The sequence below is a fragment of the Myotis myotis genome, unplaced genomic scaffold, assembly GCF_014108235.1.
Source record: "Myotis myotis isolate mMyoMyo1 unplaced genomic scaffold, mMyoMyo1.p scaffold_m19_p_3, whole genome shotgun sequence".
Classification (NCBI taxonomy): domain Eukaryota; kingdom Metazoa; phylum Chordata; class Mammalia; order Chiroptera; family Vespertilionidae; genus Myotis; species Myotis myotis.
The window spans coordinates 198,540,106-198,560,232 of record NW_023416335.1 but is presented as its reverse complement, the minus strand read 5'-3'; the positions used below and the strand labels follow the sequence as shown (position 1 = coordinate 198,560,232).

At 41.9% G+C, this 20,127-nt stretch overlaps 1 protein-coding gene across 1 annotated transcript in view; it reads right to left on the bottom strand.

Moving 5' to 3' along the window:
- Nucleotides 1-4,026: 4,026 nt before the first annotated feature.
- The window catches only part of ANO4 (anoctamin 4), a 257,465-nt gene continuing 241,364 nt past the window's right edge, over nt 4,027-20,127 (bottom strand). Inside the window, exons 25-28 of the mRNA XM_036301477.1 lie at nt 17,981-18,100; nt 9,721-9,826; nt 7,069-7,264; nt 4,027-4,724 (exon numbers count right to left, since the gene is read on the bottom strand). Coding sequence (XP_036157370.1) covers nt 7,073-7,264; nt 9,721-9,826; nt 17,981-18,100 — 418 coding nt within the window. The 3' untranslated portion in view covers nt 4,027-4,724; nt 7,069-7,072. The remainder of the gene's footprint in view (nt 4,725-7,068; nt 7,265-9,720; nt 9,827-17,980; nt 18,101-20,127) is intronic.

The window sequence follows — 20,127 nt, the reverse complement described above, 5'->3', positions numbered from 1 at the left end:
CTCCCTTAAGTCCTGGTATGCTGTATTTTCATTTTTGTTTGTTTCAAGATACTTTTTAATTTTCCTTTTAATTTCATTTTGGATCCACTGATTGTTCAGAAGAGTGTTATAATTTTCATGTATAGATAGGCATACCTCCGAGATATTGCAGGTTTGGTTCTAATCTAGACCATCACAATAAAGCCAATATTGCAATAAAGTCACATGATTTTTTTGTTTCTTAGTGCATATAAAAATATACTATAGTCTATTACGTGTGCAATTAGCATTATGTCTAAAAAATATACATAACTTAATTGAAAATACTTTTTGCTAAAACATGCTAACCATCATCTGAAACTTCAGTGATTCATAATCTTTTGGTTGGTGGAGGGTCTTACCTTCAATTTGTAAAGAATGTGGTATCTATGAAGTGCAGTAAGAAAGCTAAGTAAAACTAGGTATGCCTTTATCGGTGACTTTTCCAATTTGCCCTCCTGTTATTGATTTCTAGTTTCATACCATTGAGGTCAGAGCACAAACTTGATATAATTTCAATCTTTTAAAATTTGCTATGAATTGTTTTATGACCTAGCATATGGTCTCTCCTAGAAAATGTTCCCTTTGCACTTGAAAAGAATGTGTATTGTGTTGTTGTCAGAAGGAATATTCTCTATATGTCCATTTGGTTTACAGTGTTGTTCAAATCCTGTGTTTCCTTATGGATTTTCTGTTTGGATATCTCATTGTTGTGAGTGGGGTATTAAAGTCGCCAACCATCATTGTATTGCTATTTATTTCTCCTTTTAACTCTGTTAGTTTTTGCTTTATGTGTTTAGGTGTTCTGACATTGGGTAAAAGTATTTATAATTGTTATATTTCCTAGATGGATTGAACCCTTTATTATAATGACCTTCTTTGTCTTGTTTTACCATTTTTGGTTTAATGTCTATGTTGTCTGATGTCAGTATGGCTACCCCTGCTTTTTTTTTTTTTCTGGTGACTGCTTGAAATATCTTTTTCCATATCTTTTACTATATGTCTTTAAGGCTAAAGTGAATCTCTTGTAGGCAGCATGATATATTGGATCTTGTTTTTTATCCATCCAGCCATCTTGTGTCTTTTTGGAGAATTTATGTTCAATTTAATTTTGATAGGTGAGACTTAGCTTTGGCATTTTATTCATTGTTTCCTGGCTGGTTTGTAGGTTCATTGTTCCTTGCTTCTTATTCTGTTGTCTTTTCTGTGTTTTGATGTCTTTTGATATCAGTGTGTTTTGACTTCTTTATCATGTTTGTGTGTGTGTGTGTGTGTGTGTGTGTGTGTGTGTGTGTGTGTGTGTAATTATTGCAGGTTTTCCCCTTGTGGTTACAATGAAGCTTTACATATAAAACCTTAAAACATTAATACCTTGTTCTGACTGGGTGGTTCATTTGGTTGGAGTGTTGTCCCATACACCAAAAGGTTGCAGATTTGATCCCTGGTCGGGACACATATGGGAAGCAATCAATCAGTGTTTCTTTCTCCCTTCCTCTCTCTCTAAAAAGCAATAAAAACATATCCTCAGGTGAGGATTAAAACAACAACAAAAACACATTAACATCTTATTTTAAACAAGTAACAACTTGGATAGCGTTCCTAAACTTTACACTTTCACTTTTCTTCTCCCTCACATTTTAGGCTATTAATATCATAGTTCACATTTTAAAAATGATTTGTCTATATACTTTTAAAAATTTATTTTTACTGTTGAAAGTATTACAGATGTCCTTCTTCTTCCTCCATTGACCCCCTCCCCTCTGTTCCTTCACCGCACTATTGTCTGTGTCCATGGTTTATGCATGTATGCATAGAAGTTCTTTGGTTAATGTATGTTCACATTTTTTATATTGCATATCCAGTAACATATTATTGTCATTTTTACTGTGTTTTTTTACTTTTAGAGTTATGAACCACCATTACCACAATACAGAATCTAACTTTGTATATATCAGTGAGTTTTCTGCTACCTTTTTGTTCTTCTTGTTTTTATGATGTTAATTAGTGCCCTTATGCTTCCACTCAGAAATTTCCCTTTAGCATTTTTTGTAAGGCAGATTTAGTGGTGATAAACCTCTCTCGGCTTTGGGGTGTGTTTTTTTGTATTTATTTATTTATTGATTAAGTTATTACATATGTGTCCTTATCCCCACGTTACCCTCTATCCCCCCACTCATGCCCTCACCCCCTGTTGTCCATGTCCATTGGTTAGGCCTATATGCTTGCATATAAGTACTTTGGTTGATCTCTCCCCCTTACCCCCACCCTCCCCTACCATCCCTCAGAGGCTGGATGGAGCTGGATGTCCACACGGGGCTCTCTCTTCCTCTGGAGGAGCTGTAACTGGGGGAGACTTCTTGGTGTGGTGCTGCACCAGCTGGGGAAGGGCAACCTGGTCAGTGTGAATCCATTCCTCTTTTCTGATGAGGTCTGTTTTGGTCTCCGTGCTGCAGTGGGGTGCTTCAGCTTCAACCCCATGTCCTACTATTCTCTCAGGGGTGTGTTGTCCATGAATAGTTGTTTTCTGCTTGTGAGGGGGAGTCAGGGATGACCTATGTCACCATCTTTGCCTTTCTTCCCCCCCACAAACTTAAAAAAACCCCACATTTTAAAATATTCACCACATGTTCCCTCTACCCCAAACAGGGAAGGCGTGTAAATGCATTCACTGTGCTGCTAAAAAGAAATGAAGGAAGAGCTGGTGGGAGGGAGGAAAGAGGAATGGAGGGATCTAGGAGGACAAGGAGGAAGGAAAGACTTGAATGCTAGAAACATATCAGGAATTGTGGTTGCCAGGGGCACTTGGAATAGCAAAGGCAGAATTCCACAGGTAGAAAATATTCTGACCATGGAGTTGTCTTAGGTTCAGTTTATGCTCAGATAAGGTAGAAAGTGGCCCTTAATAAGGGTTTACATCTTTATCCAGACCGGTGCCTTGGGTGGCCCTCTACCTAGTTTTGAACGTTCACTGACCACCTCAAACCCAAGGAGGGGCCGACAATTCCCTCCCTACCACCACCACTCTCTTCACCCCAAGTAGTAGGGGAGCAGCTGTGGTTGCGTCAAGTCCAAGGACTTATTAGGCCTCGGTGCTTGGAGCTTGAGGCACAGCAAGCAAATGTCACAGTGCTGAGTCTGCAGAGCATGTTGTCTTTGTGTAACTCCTCTTTTACTTCATCTCTTGAGACTTTCCTTGGAAATTCCTCTCCCTGGGACTGGTGTGAAATATTTTACAGACTCCTTGACCGGCGGTTAAAAAGAAAACTAACCATAGCCTGTTGCCTTCATTTTAGTATAAAGCCTATCTCCTTGGTGTAGGTCCTGAGAGTAAGTACTTCGCTCCCAGGGATGCCCGATCAGGAGTACTAGAGAGATGAAGCTAAGAAACAGCGGAAGTTCCAGCTTGCCCAAGGCCACTCTGACTGACTGTTCCCACCTAAGGGATGAAAATCTTTCAGTTCAGGTGAACCCATGGCCAAAAGAAGGCAGTGTTTGAGGGCCCATGAAAGGTGATAACATGGTTCAAGGGCAGGTTCTACACTACAAGCTCTGGAAGAAGAGTAATTACAACAGGCATTGCTTAGAAACACCCCTGTTCCTCCAGAGACAGCCCCTGTCCTAGGTTTAGTAGAACATACTAATTGGCAGGATAATCAAAAGAATTCTAAGTATCATTGGTCATATTTCGTATTTCCTCAAAGTGGGTCAATGGTATTTTCTAAGCTCCTTCTAATTGGTTGGCTCAGTGCTCTAAGGTCTGGAAGGAAGCAAGATGGAAAGGGTGATTAGGCAGAAAAATGTCAGGGCTCTGCAGGGTAAAGGGATTTCTGAGGGCTGTCTGGGAGTGACAGACCTTTCTTTAAAGATTTCACTCTGCTATGATTCCTCTTATTCTATGAGAAGGAAATACAACAGAATTTCAGAAAACCCAGCTGAAAATATTCCATGTGCATAAATTTATTTTAAATTTTATTGCATCACATTATACAAGCATTAAACATGGCTTCATGTTGGTTGATGACTATTTAAATGTGAAAATTCATCATTCATGTCAGTACCTTTTGGCTATTTACAAGTAAGGACTTTTTATGTAATTTATATATCTCTGTACTTGTATGTACATATGTAAGAATACATGACTATACATATGTACACACAGAAATACATCTATGGCCATACACATAGCTATAGATATGTCATATATAATCCTCTCTTCAGAAAGATCTGAAATTAAAAAAAAAAAAGAAAGAAAAAGTTGTAAACAGGGTCTTGTTTGTGTTGTTTGGGTGACATGGAATTAGGACCATACGATGACATTCTAAGAATGTTTGTCCAGGTGTCCGAATACCATTGTTAGCCCAGTGTCTGTAAAATTCCCATGGGATAGAATGCAAAAAAGGTAGCAAACAGGCTGAAAAACAGGCCCAGTATACAAGTTCCCCTTGGTTTTAAAAACTTGAGAATGTGACTGCCCATGACGTGCATGCTTGCTTGGTCGAGAATGGTCTATGGATAGATAGCAATTGTGTGCTGGACTGCACCGTGCTTTCGCAGGCAGTCCGTTAAGGGTGCCGACTCCCCCTGCTGCTGCCGATGTCTGCGACATGCACTGCGCTTGCATTTTAGTCATTCACTTGAGTGTGCTTTTGCACAGCCAGGAGAAGTAAACAGGAATTCAGGTCCTTAGCCTGGGAATGAACTATGACCTGGAAAGAGAAGAGAAGGCGTTAAAACCCTATGTACGCACGCTGGCTTGAGGACACAATGTGCAATGGTTTGTGCACCCTGTGAATCAGAGGACTTCAAAGCATTTGTAACCCCGAACTGAGTCAGGCATGGTCTGAACATTATTGTGCCTGCTTTACAGAGGGACAGACAGAGTCAGTCTGAAGCAAGGTGACATCCTGCCAACTGTTGGGGGAGTAGAGACAGACAGACAAAATACTATCCTTTTAAGCAAAACTTAGAAATGGCCAGGTTAGGGAGAAAGCAGCCCATAATGATGAGGCCAGAAGAAATTTAAAATTGGTTACTGGCCCAGCAGCCCAGTAGGCCCTGAGGATAGAAAACGCCACTGCTAGGCCTTGTCTCTGGCCCCTGGAACTCCTGGGAGCAATTCTCTTCACTAATGTCTGCCTCACCTAATGCTGTCTGAGGCTGATCAGAGCCACAGAAGAGGTGATCAGAATGCGTGTGAGTGTGTCGGGGGTCAGGGGTTTGGGGGAAATTATAGAATCCCCGGAGGGTAAAGCAGAGTGGGCTCTTCAAGTATTGTTCAGTTCAACTTCTTTACTTTGCAAACATGGAGATCAGAATCCACTTCAAAGCCCAGGCCATACAGGTAGAGAAGGGAAAAGCCAGGTCTAGAATCTGGTAAAATACAACACAATGCTTAGCAACAATGCAAATCCCGTATAGGATTCTGTAGCGTTTTATTGTTTTGTAAATATCTCACTACAGAGACTATTTGAGCTGCATACTAAGTTCTGCCAAACAAGCAGGCTCAGAAAAATTAACCCTTTTCCCCCAAATCACAGAACCAATGGCAGATCTGGGAAATGGCCACATTACTAAGCAAAACATTTCTTGCCTTTAGGGAAGCCAAGGTCTACTTTGGACTTGAAGGCAGGTCCAGTGTTCAACATCTACACACCATTGTTATCCCTGGGGACCCAGGGCCTAGTGACGTCCTCCAAGTCCACCCCCATGTCCAACTTATAATCACCTCCTGGAATCTTATCCCACATCTGGCTGGACACAACCTCACTAATTTAACAAACATCTCAACCTGTATGAAAAGTGGAAAACATATTTTCCCCCTGGATATCTCATTTTTGAAAATATTTTCAAAGTTAGTCTTCAAACAAGTGGAGAGAGAGAAAGAAAGGGGAAAAGAAAGGCTATAACCCTAACTGGTTTGGCTCAGTGGACAGAGCATTGGCCTGCAGACTGAAGGGTCCCAGGTTTGATTCCGGTCAAGGGCACATGCCTAGGTTGTGGCTTGATCCTCTAGGGGAGCATGCGGGAGGCAGGCAATCAATGATTCTCTCTCATCATTGAGGTTTCCCTCCCCCCCTCCCTCCTTCCCTCCCTCCCTCCCTCCCTCTTCCTTTCTTTCTTTCTTTCTTTCTGAAATCAATAAAAATATATTTAAACATTAAGAAAAAGAAATGTTACATTATATTCACAGAGCATCAAAACTGAGAGCTCATCTAGTCATTCCATCATGAGGAAACTGAGGCTCAGAGAAGTTAAGTGACTTGTCCAAAGACACAGAGCTAGTAATTGACTTGCCAAGGTTTCAGAAGAACTTTTTGATAAGATATATGGGAACGTTATGGAACTTTCTTACAATGTTTTTAGACTTCATCATCCAACCTTTACTAATTTAATGTGCACTTAAATGGTGCCATGTGCTAACTAGTTGGAAGAATAAATAAACACCCATAGAGTCTTTCCTAAAGGTGCTTACAACTGTGCTGGGAAGCCTGATAAATATTTGAAAAAATAATAAATTAGCAATACAGATCAATACATGCCAATACAGGTGATACTGATGCAATGATCAGAAATGTTTATAAGGAGAGAGTTTCAATGGGGTGATGAGTCTGGGGAAAACTTCTTAGAGGGCATGACGTGACATGGATCACCTTGGGAGTAAGCAATAAATGGGTGATGGAGAGGACATCTTGGATGAGACGAAAAGGTGACTTTAACCAGAAAGAAGGGGCATGTTGCCCTGGGGATCTTAAAGAGAACAGCCAGGCTGGCATAGAAGGGAGAAGAAGGCTGATTTCAGGGAACTCCTAGGCCAACTCATGAACACTTTGACTGACAGGCCAGAGTGTGGCATGGAGGCAGAGAAGAGTTGCAGGTGTTGTGCAATCAAGTTGTAATTGCAATTAAAGTAGGAAACAAGCTGGTTTTGGAAGCTAAGGAGTTATTTTGATCCCTCTCAGTAGTAGAATAGCAAGCTTCGCCTCAGGGAGTTTAAAGCTCTTCCTCCAAACAAAGGAGAAATTTCAGACCATGAGCACATCTCTCACCTACCTTGTCACGGCCACTCGTTGTGGTGCGCTTTGCCATTTTTCTTCCTCTCCTTTCGTTCCTTCTGGAGACGCTCCAGTTCTGCTTCATACATCATCTCCTGAATCAAGTACTTCTCTCTTCTCATTCGATCCCTTAGATCTTTTGGGAGGTCTGGGATCAGATATGAAATGAGGTGCTTTATACAAAACACGAGGTGCTAAAAACACAGAGGAGAATGCCAGAGAGTCAGGTGTACTGTCCATCCTTAGCTGGGAAGAGCTCTGGGAGTTGGTTCAAGAACTCTCACTCCAGGGACATGGAGCCTCTGGAACGTGGGATGAGGCCAGGGGAGGTGTGTGCGAAGAAAGAGGATCTCAAGATAGGTGAGGACTGAACTTGGTCTGATGGCACCACATAAGGAATGAGGAGAGGAGCCAGAAAAGGAGGTGGAGAAGGACTGGTCAGAGAATGCAAAAGAAAGCCAGGAGAATGTCTACTGGGGAATCCGAAAACCCAGGTTTGAATCTCAGCTCTGGAACTTTTACTACATAAGAGCTGTCTATCTACCTGAGGGAAGTCATTCTGAGCCTCAATTTTCTCATCTATAAAGTGGGTGGTGTTGTGAAAATTATATATAAAAATGTTTTATTTTTTTCCATTTAAAAATCATTTTTATTTTTCAATTACAGTTGAAATACATTATTATATTAGTTTCAGGTGTATGCCCCAGTAATTAGACATTATATAACTTAAAAAGTAATCAATCTGATAAATCTCACACCCATCTGACAAAATACATAGTAATTAGAATATTATTGACTATAGTCTCTGTGCTGTACTTTGTATCCTCGTGACCATTCTGTAACAACCAATTTGTACTTCTTAATCCCTTCACCTTTTTCACCAACACCCCTCACGTCTGGCAACTGTCAAAATGTTCTCTGTATCTATGAGTCTGTTTCTGTTCTGCTTGTTCATTTTTTTAAAAGATTCTATTGTTGATCGATGTGTACTTAGTGCCATTTTATTGTTCATATTTTTAGTCTTCCTCCTTCTCCTCCTCCTCCTCCTTTTTCTAAGGTCCTTTAACATTTTATGTAATGCTGGCTTGGTGGTGATGAATTCTCTTAGCTGTTTCTTGTATAGGAAACTCTTTATATGTCACTCGATTCTAGTCTAGTAAATGACAGCTTTGTTGGAAAGAGGAATCTTGGTTGTAGATCCTTGTCTTTCACCACTTTGCATGAATATTTTTTGCCATTTGAGAAATCAGCTGAGAGTCTTATGAGAGAACCCTTGTAGGTAACTAACTGCATTTCACTTGTTGATTTGAAGATTCTCTGTCTTTTGAACTTTAATTATGATGTGTCTTAGAGTGGGCCTGTTTGGGTTCATCTTGTTTGGGGACTCTGAACTTCCTGGACTTGTATGTATATTAGCTTTACAGTTTTCTGTCTTTTTTTCAAATAGGTTTTCAATTTCTTGCGCTCTCTCTTCTTCTGGCACCCCATGATGCAAATGTTGGGATGCCTGAAGTTGGCCCAGAGGCTCCTTACACTATCCTCATTTTTTAAATTATTTTTTTTCTTTTTGCTGTTTTGATACCACTAAGTATTCTTAATTTTATTTAAAACTTGGTGTATTTGATCCTTCCAATTAAGAGGATTTTTTGTATGTTTCTAGTATATTAAAATAGCTTAATTGCAATATATTGAAAATAAATGGAAAGTTCTAGTTGATAAGCCAAATAATTTCTTAATGCAGCCCCACTTTTATTTTGTCTGAATAGTTTTAAGATAGTGATGGATTAGAAATTTCTTTAAAGAGAGAATGAGTCATTGATAAACTAATTTCCAGGGAAGAGCAGCTTAATATTGTCTTTTCTTGGTTCCCTTAAATGAAGGGGAAAAAAAACAGTGATGGAATAGTTTCAAGAGGTATAAGAAGCTTCTAGTCCAAGCCAAAAGGCAGCCTTTGCTTGCGTTAATTTGGCTTTAATATTTGTGACAGGAGATGAATTTTCTATTTATGAGTATAGTTATAGAAATATAAACTATTTTTAGCAGCAATTTTCTTAAAGACTAAAAGAAAATAGGTAGTAGGTAACTTAATTGACACATGATATATGCAATTACTAGGTAGATTATGCTATTTGAGTATAATTATACTTTTTAAATCTATTCCCTAGGTAATGAATACTTATTTGTGTGTTTGAGCATAAGTAATGTCATGATGCTACACAACCAGAGGCTGCCACTTGTAATACCCATTCAATGTTTTCCAAACTATGGTCCTTGAACATCTGCATCAGGATCGCCTTGAAGGGCTTGTGAAAAGCAAATTGCAGACTTGATGTTACCAGTATTTCTGTGAACAGGGATGGAAAAAGAGCAATTTTCCTAAAGTTTAAAAACATGACCCTAGAATATTAAGTTTAGGACCAATAATTCCTGACTTATCCATTAACAATCTACAATAGACTTTGAAATATTTCTTGGGAAATTCAAGGACTTTGATTAAGGAGAAGAAAAAGAAGGTAAAGAGGTCATATGACATTATGCTACTGCTCCTGGACATGCATAAACACTTGAAAGTTCTCATACCTTACAGTTTAATTATTCCTAGTTGCATCATTATGTCAAAGGACACACAGGAACAGTTGAGAAAACTCACCTCAAACACAATGATGAAAGCCAGTCGAGCTGCTAGGACATGCCAGAACTGCAGGGTGTACCCATAGGGCACCGGTGAATGAGGAGGGTCCCGGTAGTCCCGGTATCTATAAACATACAGGAGAACGTCACATTCCAAACTAGGATTTCCCTGCCTCCCAGATCGCTTTCATTCCCACTACGTAGCCCTTATTCGTGGGAGAAAAAATTTTAAAATTAATTTTTACATTTTCTTTTTAACATTAGAAAACACATACTCATGGCTATGGTGATTTGGCAACATTTTAGGTAATTTCTAAGTAAGAATCCAGTTGTTGAGAATATGCACCTATATGCTCAGCCTAGGTGTAGTATATGTCCACTGTTGGATCCATCACAGGGCTCTGCTAACCTGTGCCCAGAGGAACACAATGATTTTTAAGGGAATTAAAACTCAGTGGTGCCATCCAGGCCAGTGTGGCTCTATTGGTTGGAGTGTCATTCTGTACATGGAATGGTGGCCGGTTCGATTCCTGGTGAGGGCACATACGTAGGTTGTGGGTTTGATCCCCGGTTGGAGCATGTTTAAGAGACAACTGATTGATGTATCTCTCTGACCTTTCTCTCTCTCTCTCTCTCTCTCTCTCTCTCTCTCATCAATTAAAATTTTTTTTTAACAACTCAGTGGTGCCAATGAGTTGGCTGTTATCTGATTCGCTGCCCACAGCTGTCTCCAGAATTGTGCACAGGAAAGTATCCTAGAACCAATTTGGTGGGATTTGCCTGTCTAATATAATCTCGAGGAATTCATGAAGCATCTCTAGCTATGTTTTCCCTATTAACAAAATTAGGATCTCCATCTCACCCTGCTCTAACATTTTGGACTCCCCCTCTTCAATGAGTTTTCTGATTGTTGCAAGTGGAGCTCTCAGTTCGTGCTCCAGCCCACCCCTGGTCCCGTTGGCCCCACTGGTCCCATTGGCCTTTTCCATGAGGCAGAGGTCTGAGGGAGGGCCATGCCCATTTGTGCCCCATGCCTCTATTTTTATTTATTTATTTATTTATTTATTTATTTATTTATTATTTATTTTTATTATTAGTTAAGGTATTACAAATGTGTCCTCATCCCCCCCATTAACCCCCTACCTCCCCTCCCCCGCCCCGCACACTCATGCTCCCATCCCCCTGTTGTCCATGTCCATTGGTATGGCTTATATACATGTATACAAGTCCTTCGGTTGATCTCTTCCCCTTACCCCCGCCCTCCCCTACTTTCCTTCTGGGGATTGATAGCCTGATTGCTGTTTCTCAGTCTTTGGGTCTGTTCCTTTTCATCAGTCTATGTTGTTCTCTATAATCCACAAATGAGTGAGATCATGTGGTATTTATCTTTCTCTGACTGGCTTATTTCACTTAGCATAACGCTCTCCAGTTCCATCCCATGCCTCTGTTTTTGATGCAGTGCTATTTCTTTGCATAATGACGGGCTACATGGTCCCTGGCACTTGTACAAAGAAAACACTTCCCTGTCCTGCTGTAGAAACAGCCAGAAGCCAAGCTTCAAAGCTAATTAAATCAATGTTACTCCTCTAATCTTTCAGTCTAGTACCTTCAAAGACATTAAGTATCCCAGTGGCATTAATGTTTGGAGCAATTTTTTTCAAGTGAGTCAGTTATTTTCAGAAAGAAACACTTTCAATTTGTTGGCTTCAATTTACACACAGGAAAGGTGGAATGTTCCCTTTTGATTTAAGTTAGTGTATTCTCTAAAGCTCTTTTATTTCTCGAGAAATGGATGATCAGCTTGCAAACATTATTTTTCCTGCACAGGGTATAGTTCATTTATTCCTAATTTTCAACTATGAAAATGAAAGTGTATGTACAGTTGAAAGAATGATAAGTGAACCTCATGTAGTCCCCATCCAAATTAAGACCTAGAGCATGGTCAGTGGCTTAGAAATGCCTTACTGGCAATCCCAGACACCCCTGGAGGTAACTGTGATAATTTTCGAACTTTATAGTGATACTACTCATGTAAGTGTCCCTAAAGAAAACAGTGCTTGCTTTTGTCTGCTTTGAACTCTATACAGACAGAATCATATTGTGCTATGTGTGATTACATCTTTATTATGGAATTTATTTTTGAGTTCTCAATTCTATTCCATTTTCCGTTGATCTGTTCCCTATGACACCACCGGACTGATTACTATAATTTTATACTAAGTCTAACATAAGGTAAATCTCCACCTCATTAATATTCTTCAAAAGTGTCTTGACTAGTCTTCATCCTTCGCATTTCTGTAGAATATTATTTGGGCCCTCAGGTGCACAGAATTGGCTTAATCATAATTCTTAAATGTTTATAACTAACCTCATTGGTCTATTCATGCTCTTTTTTTCTGTAACTTTTTATTCACTTAATACTTTAATAATATAATGAACTCTCATAAATCCACTATTCGACTGAAGAATTAAAACATGACCAGGAACTTATATCGACTTCTGTCCTCTTCCATTGCTTTCCCTTAATCCCCTTATACCGAATTTCATTTTTTTAAAAATATATTTTATTGATTTTTTACAGAGAGGACGGGAGAGGGATAGAGAGTTAGAAACATCGATGAAAGAGAAACATCGATCAGCTGCCTCCTGCACATCTCCTACTGGGGATGTGCCCGCAACCCAGGTACATGCCCTTGACCGGAATCGAACCCGGGACCTTTCAGTCTGCAGGCCAACGCTCTATCCACTGAGCCAAACCAGTTTCGGCCCAAATTTCATTTTTATAATTAAGATATATTATGTATACATATGTATATTCATTTGTCTGAATATTTTACTGTGTAGTTTTATTTTCTAACTTTCTAGAAAGGATATTATACTCTATTTAGTTTCTGAGACTTGCTTTTTTTTTTTTTTTTTTAGTTATCATGCTACTAAATTCATCCATGCTGTTGTCTGGAGCTAATTTATTTCCACTGCTATAAAATAGATCCTAGTATGAATATATTGTTGTTGTTTTATGTAGTGTATGTTTGGATTTATACTCACAAGGATGGTCATTTTTCTCTTTTCTCTCAACTTTCTTAACCATGGAAGGTCTTGAAAAACAAAGCTCAGGTGTATTCAGCTCAGCAAATGCCCTTTGAGTAAAAGTTGAAATGTCTGCTACCACCCTGAGTTCTGCCTTTATGTATTAGTTAAGACAATTTTTCCCCCTGTGATCAGAGCTGTTAAGATCTATGTCCTTAGTAACTTTCAAGTATGCAGTACAGTATTATTAACTATAGTTATTATGATGTGCATTACATCCCCAGGACTTACATATTTTGAAAATCTTCACACATTTTGCCTATCCTCCTCCTCAACCCCAGCAACCACCAATCTGTTCTCTGAACCTATGAGTTTGGATTTTTTATTTGTTTATATGTTTGTGTTTAGATTCCACATACAAGTGAGATCATACAATTTTTTTCTCTGTCTTATTTCACTTAGCACAATGCCCTCAAGGTATTCCATGCTGTTGCAAATAGCAAGATTTCCTTCTATTTTAAGGCTGAGTAATATTATATGAATATATATATATATATATATATATATATATATATATATATATATATATTTGTGATATACATCCCATTTTCTTTATCCATTCATCCATTATGGGCACTTAGGTTGTTTCTAAGTCTTAGGTATCATAAATAATGCTGCAGTAAATGTGGGATGAAGATATTTTTTTTGAAGGTATCTTTTTGTTTTTCTTCAGAGAAGTACCCAGTAGTAGAATTGTTGGATAATATGGTATTTCTATTTTTAATTTTTGAGGAATGTACATGCTATTTCCATAGTGGTTGCACCAATTTACATTCCCAAAACAACAGTGCACAAGGACCCCCTTTGCTCCACATCTTCACCAACACTTGTTATTTCTCATCTTTTTTATAATAGCTATTCTAACAGGTGTGAGGTGATCTCACTGTGATTTTGATTTGCATTCTCTTATGCTTAGTGACGTTGAGCATCTCTTCATGTACTTGTTGGACATCTGTATGTCTTCTATGGAAAAATTTCTATTTAGAGGATCTGCCCATTTTTAAATTGGATTATTTTTTTGCTATTGAGTTGTATGAGTCCTTTATATACTTTGGATATTAAACCCTTATTAGACATATGATTTACAAATAGTTTTCTCCCATTTTGTAGGTTGCCTTTTCATTTTGTTGATGGTTTCCTTTGCTGTGCAGAAGCTTCTTAGTTTGATGTAGTCCCACTTGTTTTTCTTTTTGTTGTCTTTGCTTTTGTTGTCAGATTCAAGAAATCATCATTAAGACCAATGTCAGCTATCTTACCACCTATGTTTACTTGTAGGACTGTTATGATTTTAGGTCTTATATTCAAATCTTTATTTCATTTTGAGTTCATCTTTGTGTATTGGCCCAATTTCTTTCTTTCTTTTCTTTCCTTCCTTCCTTCCTTCCTTCCTTCCTTCCTTCCTTCCTTCCTTCCTTCCTTCCTTCCTTCCTTCCTTCCTTCCTTCCTTCCTTCCTTCCTTCCTTCCTTCCTTCCTTCCTTCCTTCCTTCCTTCCTTCCTTCCTTCCTTCCTTCCTTCCTTCCTTTCTTTCTTTTTTTTTTTTCATGTGGCTGTCCTATTTCCCAGAACCATTTATTGAAGAGACTGTCCTTTACTATTGTATATTCTTGGCTCCTTTGTCATAAATAGATAGATATTTTTTCCATTGAGTTTTTAGAGAAAGTGGAAGGCAGGAAGGAGAGAGAAAGACATCAATGTGAGAGAGACACATCAATTGGTTCCCCTACCCAAACTCCTGCACTTGCCCTGACTGGGGCCTGGGATGAACCTGCAACCCAGGTATGTGGCCTTGACTGGGAATCAAACCTGTGACCCTTGGTCCGCGGGCCAGTGTTCTGAGCAACACTGGCCAGGGCTTGCTGGGTATTCTTGATTGTGGGTTTTTCGTTTGAGCATTTTTAATATATCATGTCACTCCTGATCAGCGAAGAGTTCCCTTGTGCCGGGAGCCGGTCCATGCTTGCTGTTTCAAGGGACCTGGTATATATGGCATACTGTTCTTAATATGTTTGCTCACCTTCTTGGCATTGTGTTTTAACCAAGGTCTCTGAGAAAGGTTGTTTCCCCAGGTAGGGATTTTCCCCTGAAGTTAGGGAGGGAATAAAACCTCTTAACTAAGTGCCAGGTGGGTAATTAATCACTTTAACTATGAACAATCATGCTTAAGCTACATAATCTTTACTCCCTGGAATGGAGATAAGAAATGCCCTAACCTTTGGAATAGAGATTGATAGGATTGGAATCAACTGGTATAAATACAGATGTAACAAGACAGAACTTAGAAGACAGAACCTACACAGAACCTAGAGACAGAAGAACTTCGCTGGAGAGAACATGGCAAAAGATCCTGGACAGAAACTGGCCTCAGAACCTAGAGACAGAACCTAGCGAAAGAACCTGGCTGAAGAACCTAGAGACAGAACCTGGCTACAAAACCTGGCTGGAGAACCTAGCAAGAGAACATGGACACAGAACCTGGCTGGAGATCCTAACCAGAACTTCGCTGGAGATCCTGGCTAGAGATCCTGGCAAGGCTGCTGATCAACTGAACGCTGTCTCCATGTCATTCCTTCTTTGCCGACTCCGTCCACACCTTTGGGGACCCCTGGACCCGCTGGGGTTGGAACCTAGAGACAGAACCTGGCTGGAGAACCTAACAAGAGAACATGGACACAGACCCTGGCAGGAGATCCTAACCAGAACTTCACTGGAGATCCAGACCAGAACTTGGCTGGAGATCCTGGCTAGGCTGCTGATCAACTGAATGCTGTCTCCGTGTCATTCCTTCTTCGCCGACTCCGTCCACACCTTTGGGGACCCCTGGACCTGCTGGGGCAGGACCCCGGCACCCTTGTATATAACAAATTATTTTTCTCTTTCAATTTTTAATATTCTACCCTTGTCATTAACTTCTGACATCCTATCTAATAAAAGAGAAACATGGTAATTGGCGTACAACTGCTACCCTTCCCATTGGCTAATCAGGGCAATATGCAAATTAACTGTCAGCCAAGATGGTGGCCGGCAGCCAGGCAGCTTGAAACTAACATGAGGCTTGCTTGCTTCAGTGACGGAGGAAACCAACGTTCCCCGCCTGCCTTGCAGGCCTCTGAGCCTGCAGTTTGAAACATTTTAACAAATATAGAAGCTAAAAAAAAACCCCAGAAACCAGCTTTCAGCGAGCTGGGATCTCAGAGCTGGAGTCAGAGCTGGAGTTATACATTGTTTCAAACCGAAACAAACCAGATACCTACTTTCAGCAGCGGAGGCCTAAGAGCTGGAGCCTCAGAGCTAAAGCTGGCCCAGAATTAAAAAAAGAAAAAAGAAAAAAAGGAGTGGTTGGGAGCTTCCGTCACCCGCCAGCCTGAAAACAGCCCTCAGCCCCTCACCCAGACTGGCCAGGCACCCCAGTGGGGACCCCCACCCTGAAGGGTGTGTGACCAGCTGCAAACAGCCCTCAGCCCCTCACCCAGGCTGGCCAGGCACCCCAGTGGGGACCCCCACCCTGAAGGGTGTGTGACCAGCTGCAAACAGCCATCATCCCCTCACCCAGGCTGGCCAAGCACCCCAGTGGGGACCCCACCCTGAATGGTGTGTGACCAGCTGCAAACAGCCATCATCCCCTCACCCAGGCTGGCCAGGCACCCCAGTAGGGACCCCCACCCATGCACCAGGCCTCTACCCTATATAGTAAAAGGGTAATATGCCTCCCAGCACCGGGATCAGCGGAGCTGAGAGGCCTCCCGGCACCGGGATCAGCGTGACAGGGGGCAGCGCCCAAACCCCCTGATCGCCCTGCAGCTCTGTGTGTGATGGGGTGGGGCCACAACCTCCCTATCTGCCCTGCTCTGTTTGTGACAGGGGAAGGTGCCCCAACCTCCTGATCAGCCCTGCTCTGTGCCTGATACGGGGGAGCTCCCCAACCTCTGATCACCCTGCAGCTCTGTGTGTGACAGGGTGAGGCGCCCCAACTCCCTGATCGGCCCTGCTCTGTGTGTGACAGGGTGCAGCGCCCCAACCCGCCCCCCCATGGGCCCCGCTCTGTGTGTGACAGGGTAGAGCCATAACCTGCCCATCGGCCCTGCCCTGAGTGTGAGAGTGGCGGCGCCCCAACCCCCTGATCGGCCCTGCTCTGTGGGTGATAGAGGGCAGCGCCACAACCCCCCCCCCCCACAGGCCCTGCTCTGTGTGTGATGGGGTAGAGCCATAACCTCCCCATTGGCCCTGCCCTGAGTGTGACAGTGGCGGCGTCCCAACCCCCTGATCCGCCCTGCTCTGTGTGTGACAGGGGGCGGCGCCCCAACTCCCCTATTGGCTCTACTCTCTGAGTGACAGGGGGGAGCTCCTCAACCCCCTGATGGGCCCTGCTCTGTGCATAACAGGGGGGAGCTCCCCAACCCCCTGATGGGCCCTGCTCTGTGTGTGACAGGGGGGAGCTCCCCAACCCCCTGATCGACCCTGCTCTGTGCGTGACAGGGGGGAGCTCCCCAACCCCCTGATGACCCTGCTCCGTGCGTGACAGGGTAAGGAGCCCCAACCCCCCTGATGGGCCCTGCTCTGTGTGTGACAGGGTGCAGTGCCCCAATCCCCGGATTGGCCCTGCTCTGTGCGTGACAGGGGGTGGCGCCGCAACCTCCCCATCGACCCTGCCTTGAGTGTGACAGGGGGCGGTGCCCCAGCCCCCCAATCGGCCCTACCCTGAGCGTGACTGGGGGTGGCATCGCAACCTCCCGATCCGCCCTGCTCTGTGCATGACAGGGGGCGGCGCTCCAACACCCCAATCGGCCCTGCTCTGAGCCCAACAAGGGCTGCACCTAGGGATTGGGCCTGCCCTCTGCCACCCGGGAGCAGGCCTAAGCCAGCAGGGCGTTATCTCCCGAGGGGTCCCAGACTGCGAGAGGGCACAGGCCGGGCTGAGGGACCTCCCCTTCCCCCCGAGTGCACAAATTTTTGTGCACTGGGCCTCTAGTTTTAATTATAATATCCTGGTGTGGGCCACTTTGGGTTCCTCTTATTTGGAACTCTATGGGCTTTCTGGATCTGGATGTCAGATTTCAAAATTCTCCAGGGGATTTTAATGACTATTAAGGTTGAGAACCACTGTTTTAAACCAACTCAGTTGGAAAGGGCTGTCCGCGCAAAACCTCCCTGTGGCAGAGCAGCCTCATCTTAGGCTGAGTGCCCCGCTCACCTGCAGTATTTGAGAGGAGTCCCCGAGAACTCACTGCCATCAGACTCAGGCTCAGACCGGTTCTCAAAGTCAGCGATTCGAAACACAGACAAGCTGGCATTCACGTAGCCAACCATGCACCTAAAACAGAAAGCAAATTCTATGTTAGAACCCCTGTCACCTCTGCATCCAATTCACTAAACGCTCTACTTCCTAGAGTTTCCTGCAGATGTAAGCGCCTTTAGTTGGCTCTGCATTGTCATAATCACTCAAGTTAGGATACACTAAAAAACCCTGGGTATGTTGAATCAAGGACAGTCAGGCCTTTTGCTCTAATTCTTTTTGTGCAGAATCATCAAACAGAACATCAATGCATCAGAGAAATAGGTGAAAGGTAACATGGCATGATCAGCATAAGTGATAGGTAAGGCACAGCTTCTTTCATTGATGACATACACACACAGAGAGACGATGCGCACATATAAACACATTACTTTTGTAGTGAATATGTATGCTCTCTCATAAAGCCCTGAACATAATCTCACATCCCATGCGATAGTCATGGTAGACTATGTTCCCTGCATGCTTTCATGCCTCTGCTCAGCTCCCTTTTCTTTTGGGATTCCCTAATCATTTCTTTAAAAGTGAAAGTAGTGCTCATCCTTGTGCCAACTGAAATGGCACATCTTCTGGGAAGATGCCCTAATCAACCTTGTCACAGACTCAGTCCCTTCTCCCTAGGATGCCACTACACTTCCTTCACAGTTGCCCTACCATTTGTACTAGAGTTGGCTCCATGCATGGATGTCTTCTCCTTTGAACTATAGGGTTTTATTGTTTTTTGTTTTTTTTGAAGCAGAACAGATGTCCTGGATATTTTTATATTCTTGGAGCCAGGACAATATTGTGAAGAGTAGGGATCCAGTAATGTTGATTTAAATGATTTGATTGGAGGCACACTAAAGCACCAGAGATTCTATCAAGGACTTGAAAATGGACCAGGAATAAAACTAGTATAAGGTTCTTGAGAACATGACTTTCCTTCTCTCCCAGAGGTCAGTATATTATAACACTAAATCCTTGGGCTTTGCAGTCAAACCGTAGCCTTGCTGATTTTTAGACCTGTAATCTCAGAAAATTATGTAACTTCTTTAAGTGCCAAAAGTCCCCACCTCATAGAGTCATTGGGGGGATTAAATGAAATGATATATACAAAGTAAGTGATATAGTGCTTAGGTTATAGCAAGATCTTAATCAATATGAGTGGCTATTATTAATCCATTTTATTTTTTGTACCTAGCAAGACCTCATTAGTAATTATTGATTAAATGGATAAATCATGGTCTTCTAATTCTCTTTATTAACATCACCTGGTGTGATTATTCCAAGTTGCTGACCACCAAACCAAAATGCTGACATGAACATAGTTCTGAGAGCACACAGGTTCTGTGTTATCTCACTCAAGAAAAATCACTAGTTTATCATGGCCTTAAAAAAAATGAACCAAGCAGGACCCATCTGTCAAGTCACTCATGAGTGAAATAGTCAGAGTGTGTGTAACATGCCTTAATCCAAAGGCAAGCAGGCCTCCCCTGCTACTCCTTGGAAGGGTGATTTGGATTTATGTCTCTCTCATCTATGAATTGCCTAGGACATGACATGAAAACAAATGAGTGCCTTAATGATTATTAGCTGTCACAGCGAAAGAACTCGTTTTTGTGAAATACAGAAAATAGTAGTCTTCTTCGGAGCTGAGCAGTGGGAAAAGGGACAACAAAAGAGGACCAGCATTAAAATGGAATATTCACAACCTCTCCTTCCTTACAAAGCAGCTCTGAGCTTTATTGAGATTAAAGCTGCTGTTTAATGGATACTCTGTTCAAAAACTCAACTGAGGAAATCTAAATTCAAATGAAATACCTGTCTCATGGACTGAATACCCTACCCTCAAAGAGGATCTTTCTTTAAACTATGTATCAAGCATATTCATGTCATAAATCCAAGTTGAAAATATGCCTTTAGGGGGTGTGTACTCCTTCTAGATGCAAAGCATTACACATGAACCTAATATATACATATAGCTATCAGCTATGTGAGTCTTCTTCCCACATAATTTCCACAATCATGGAAGTACAGGAACTGCTAATACTGTCTAGGAATTTCTCTCA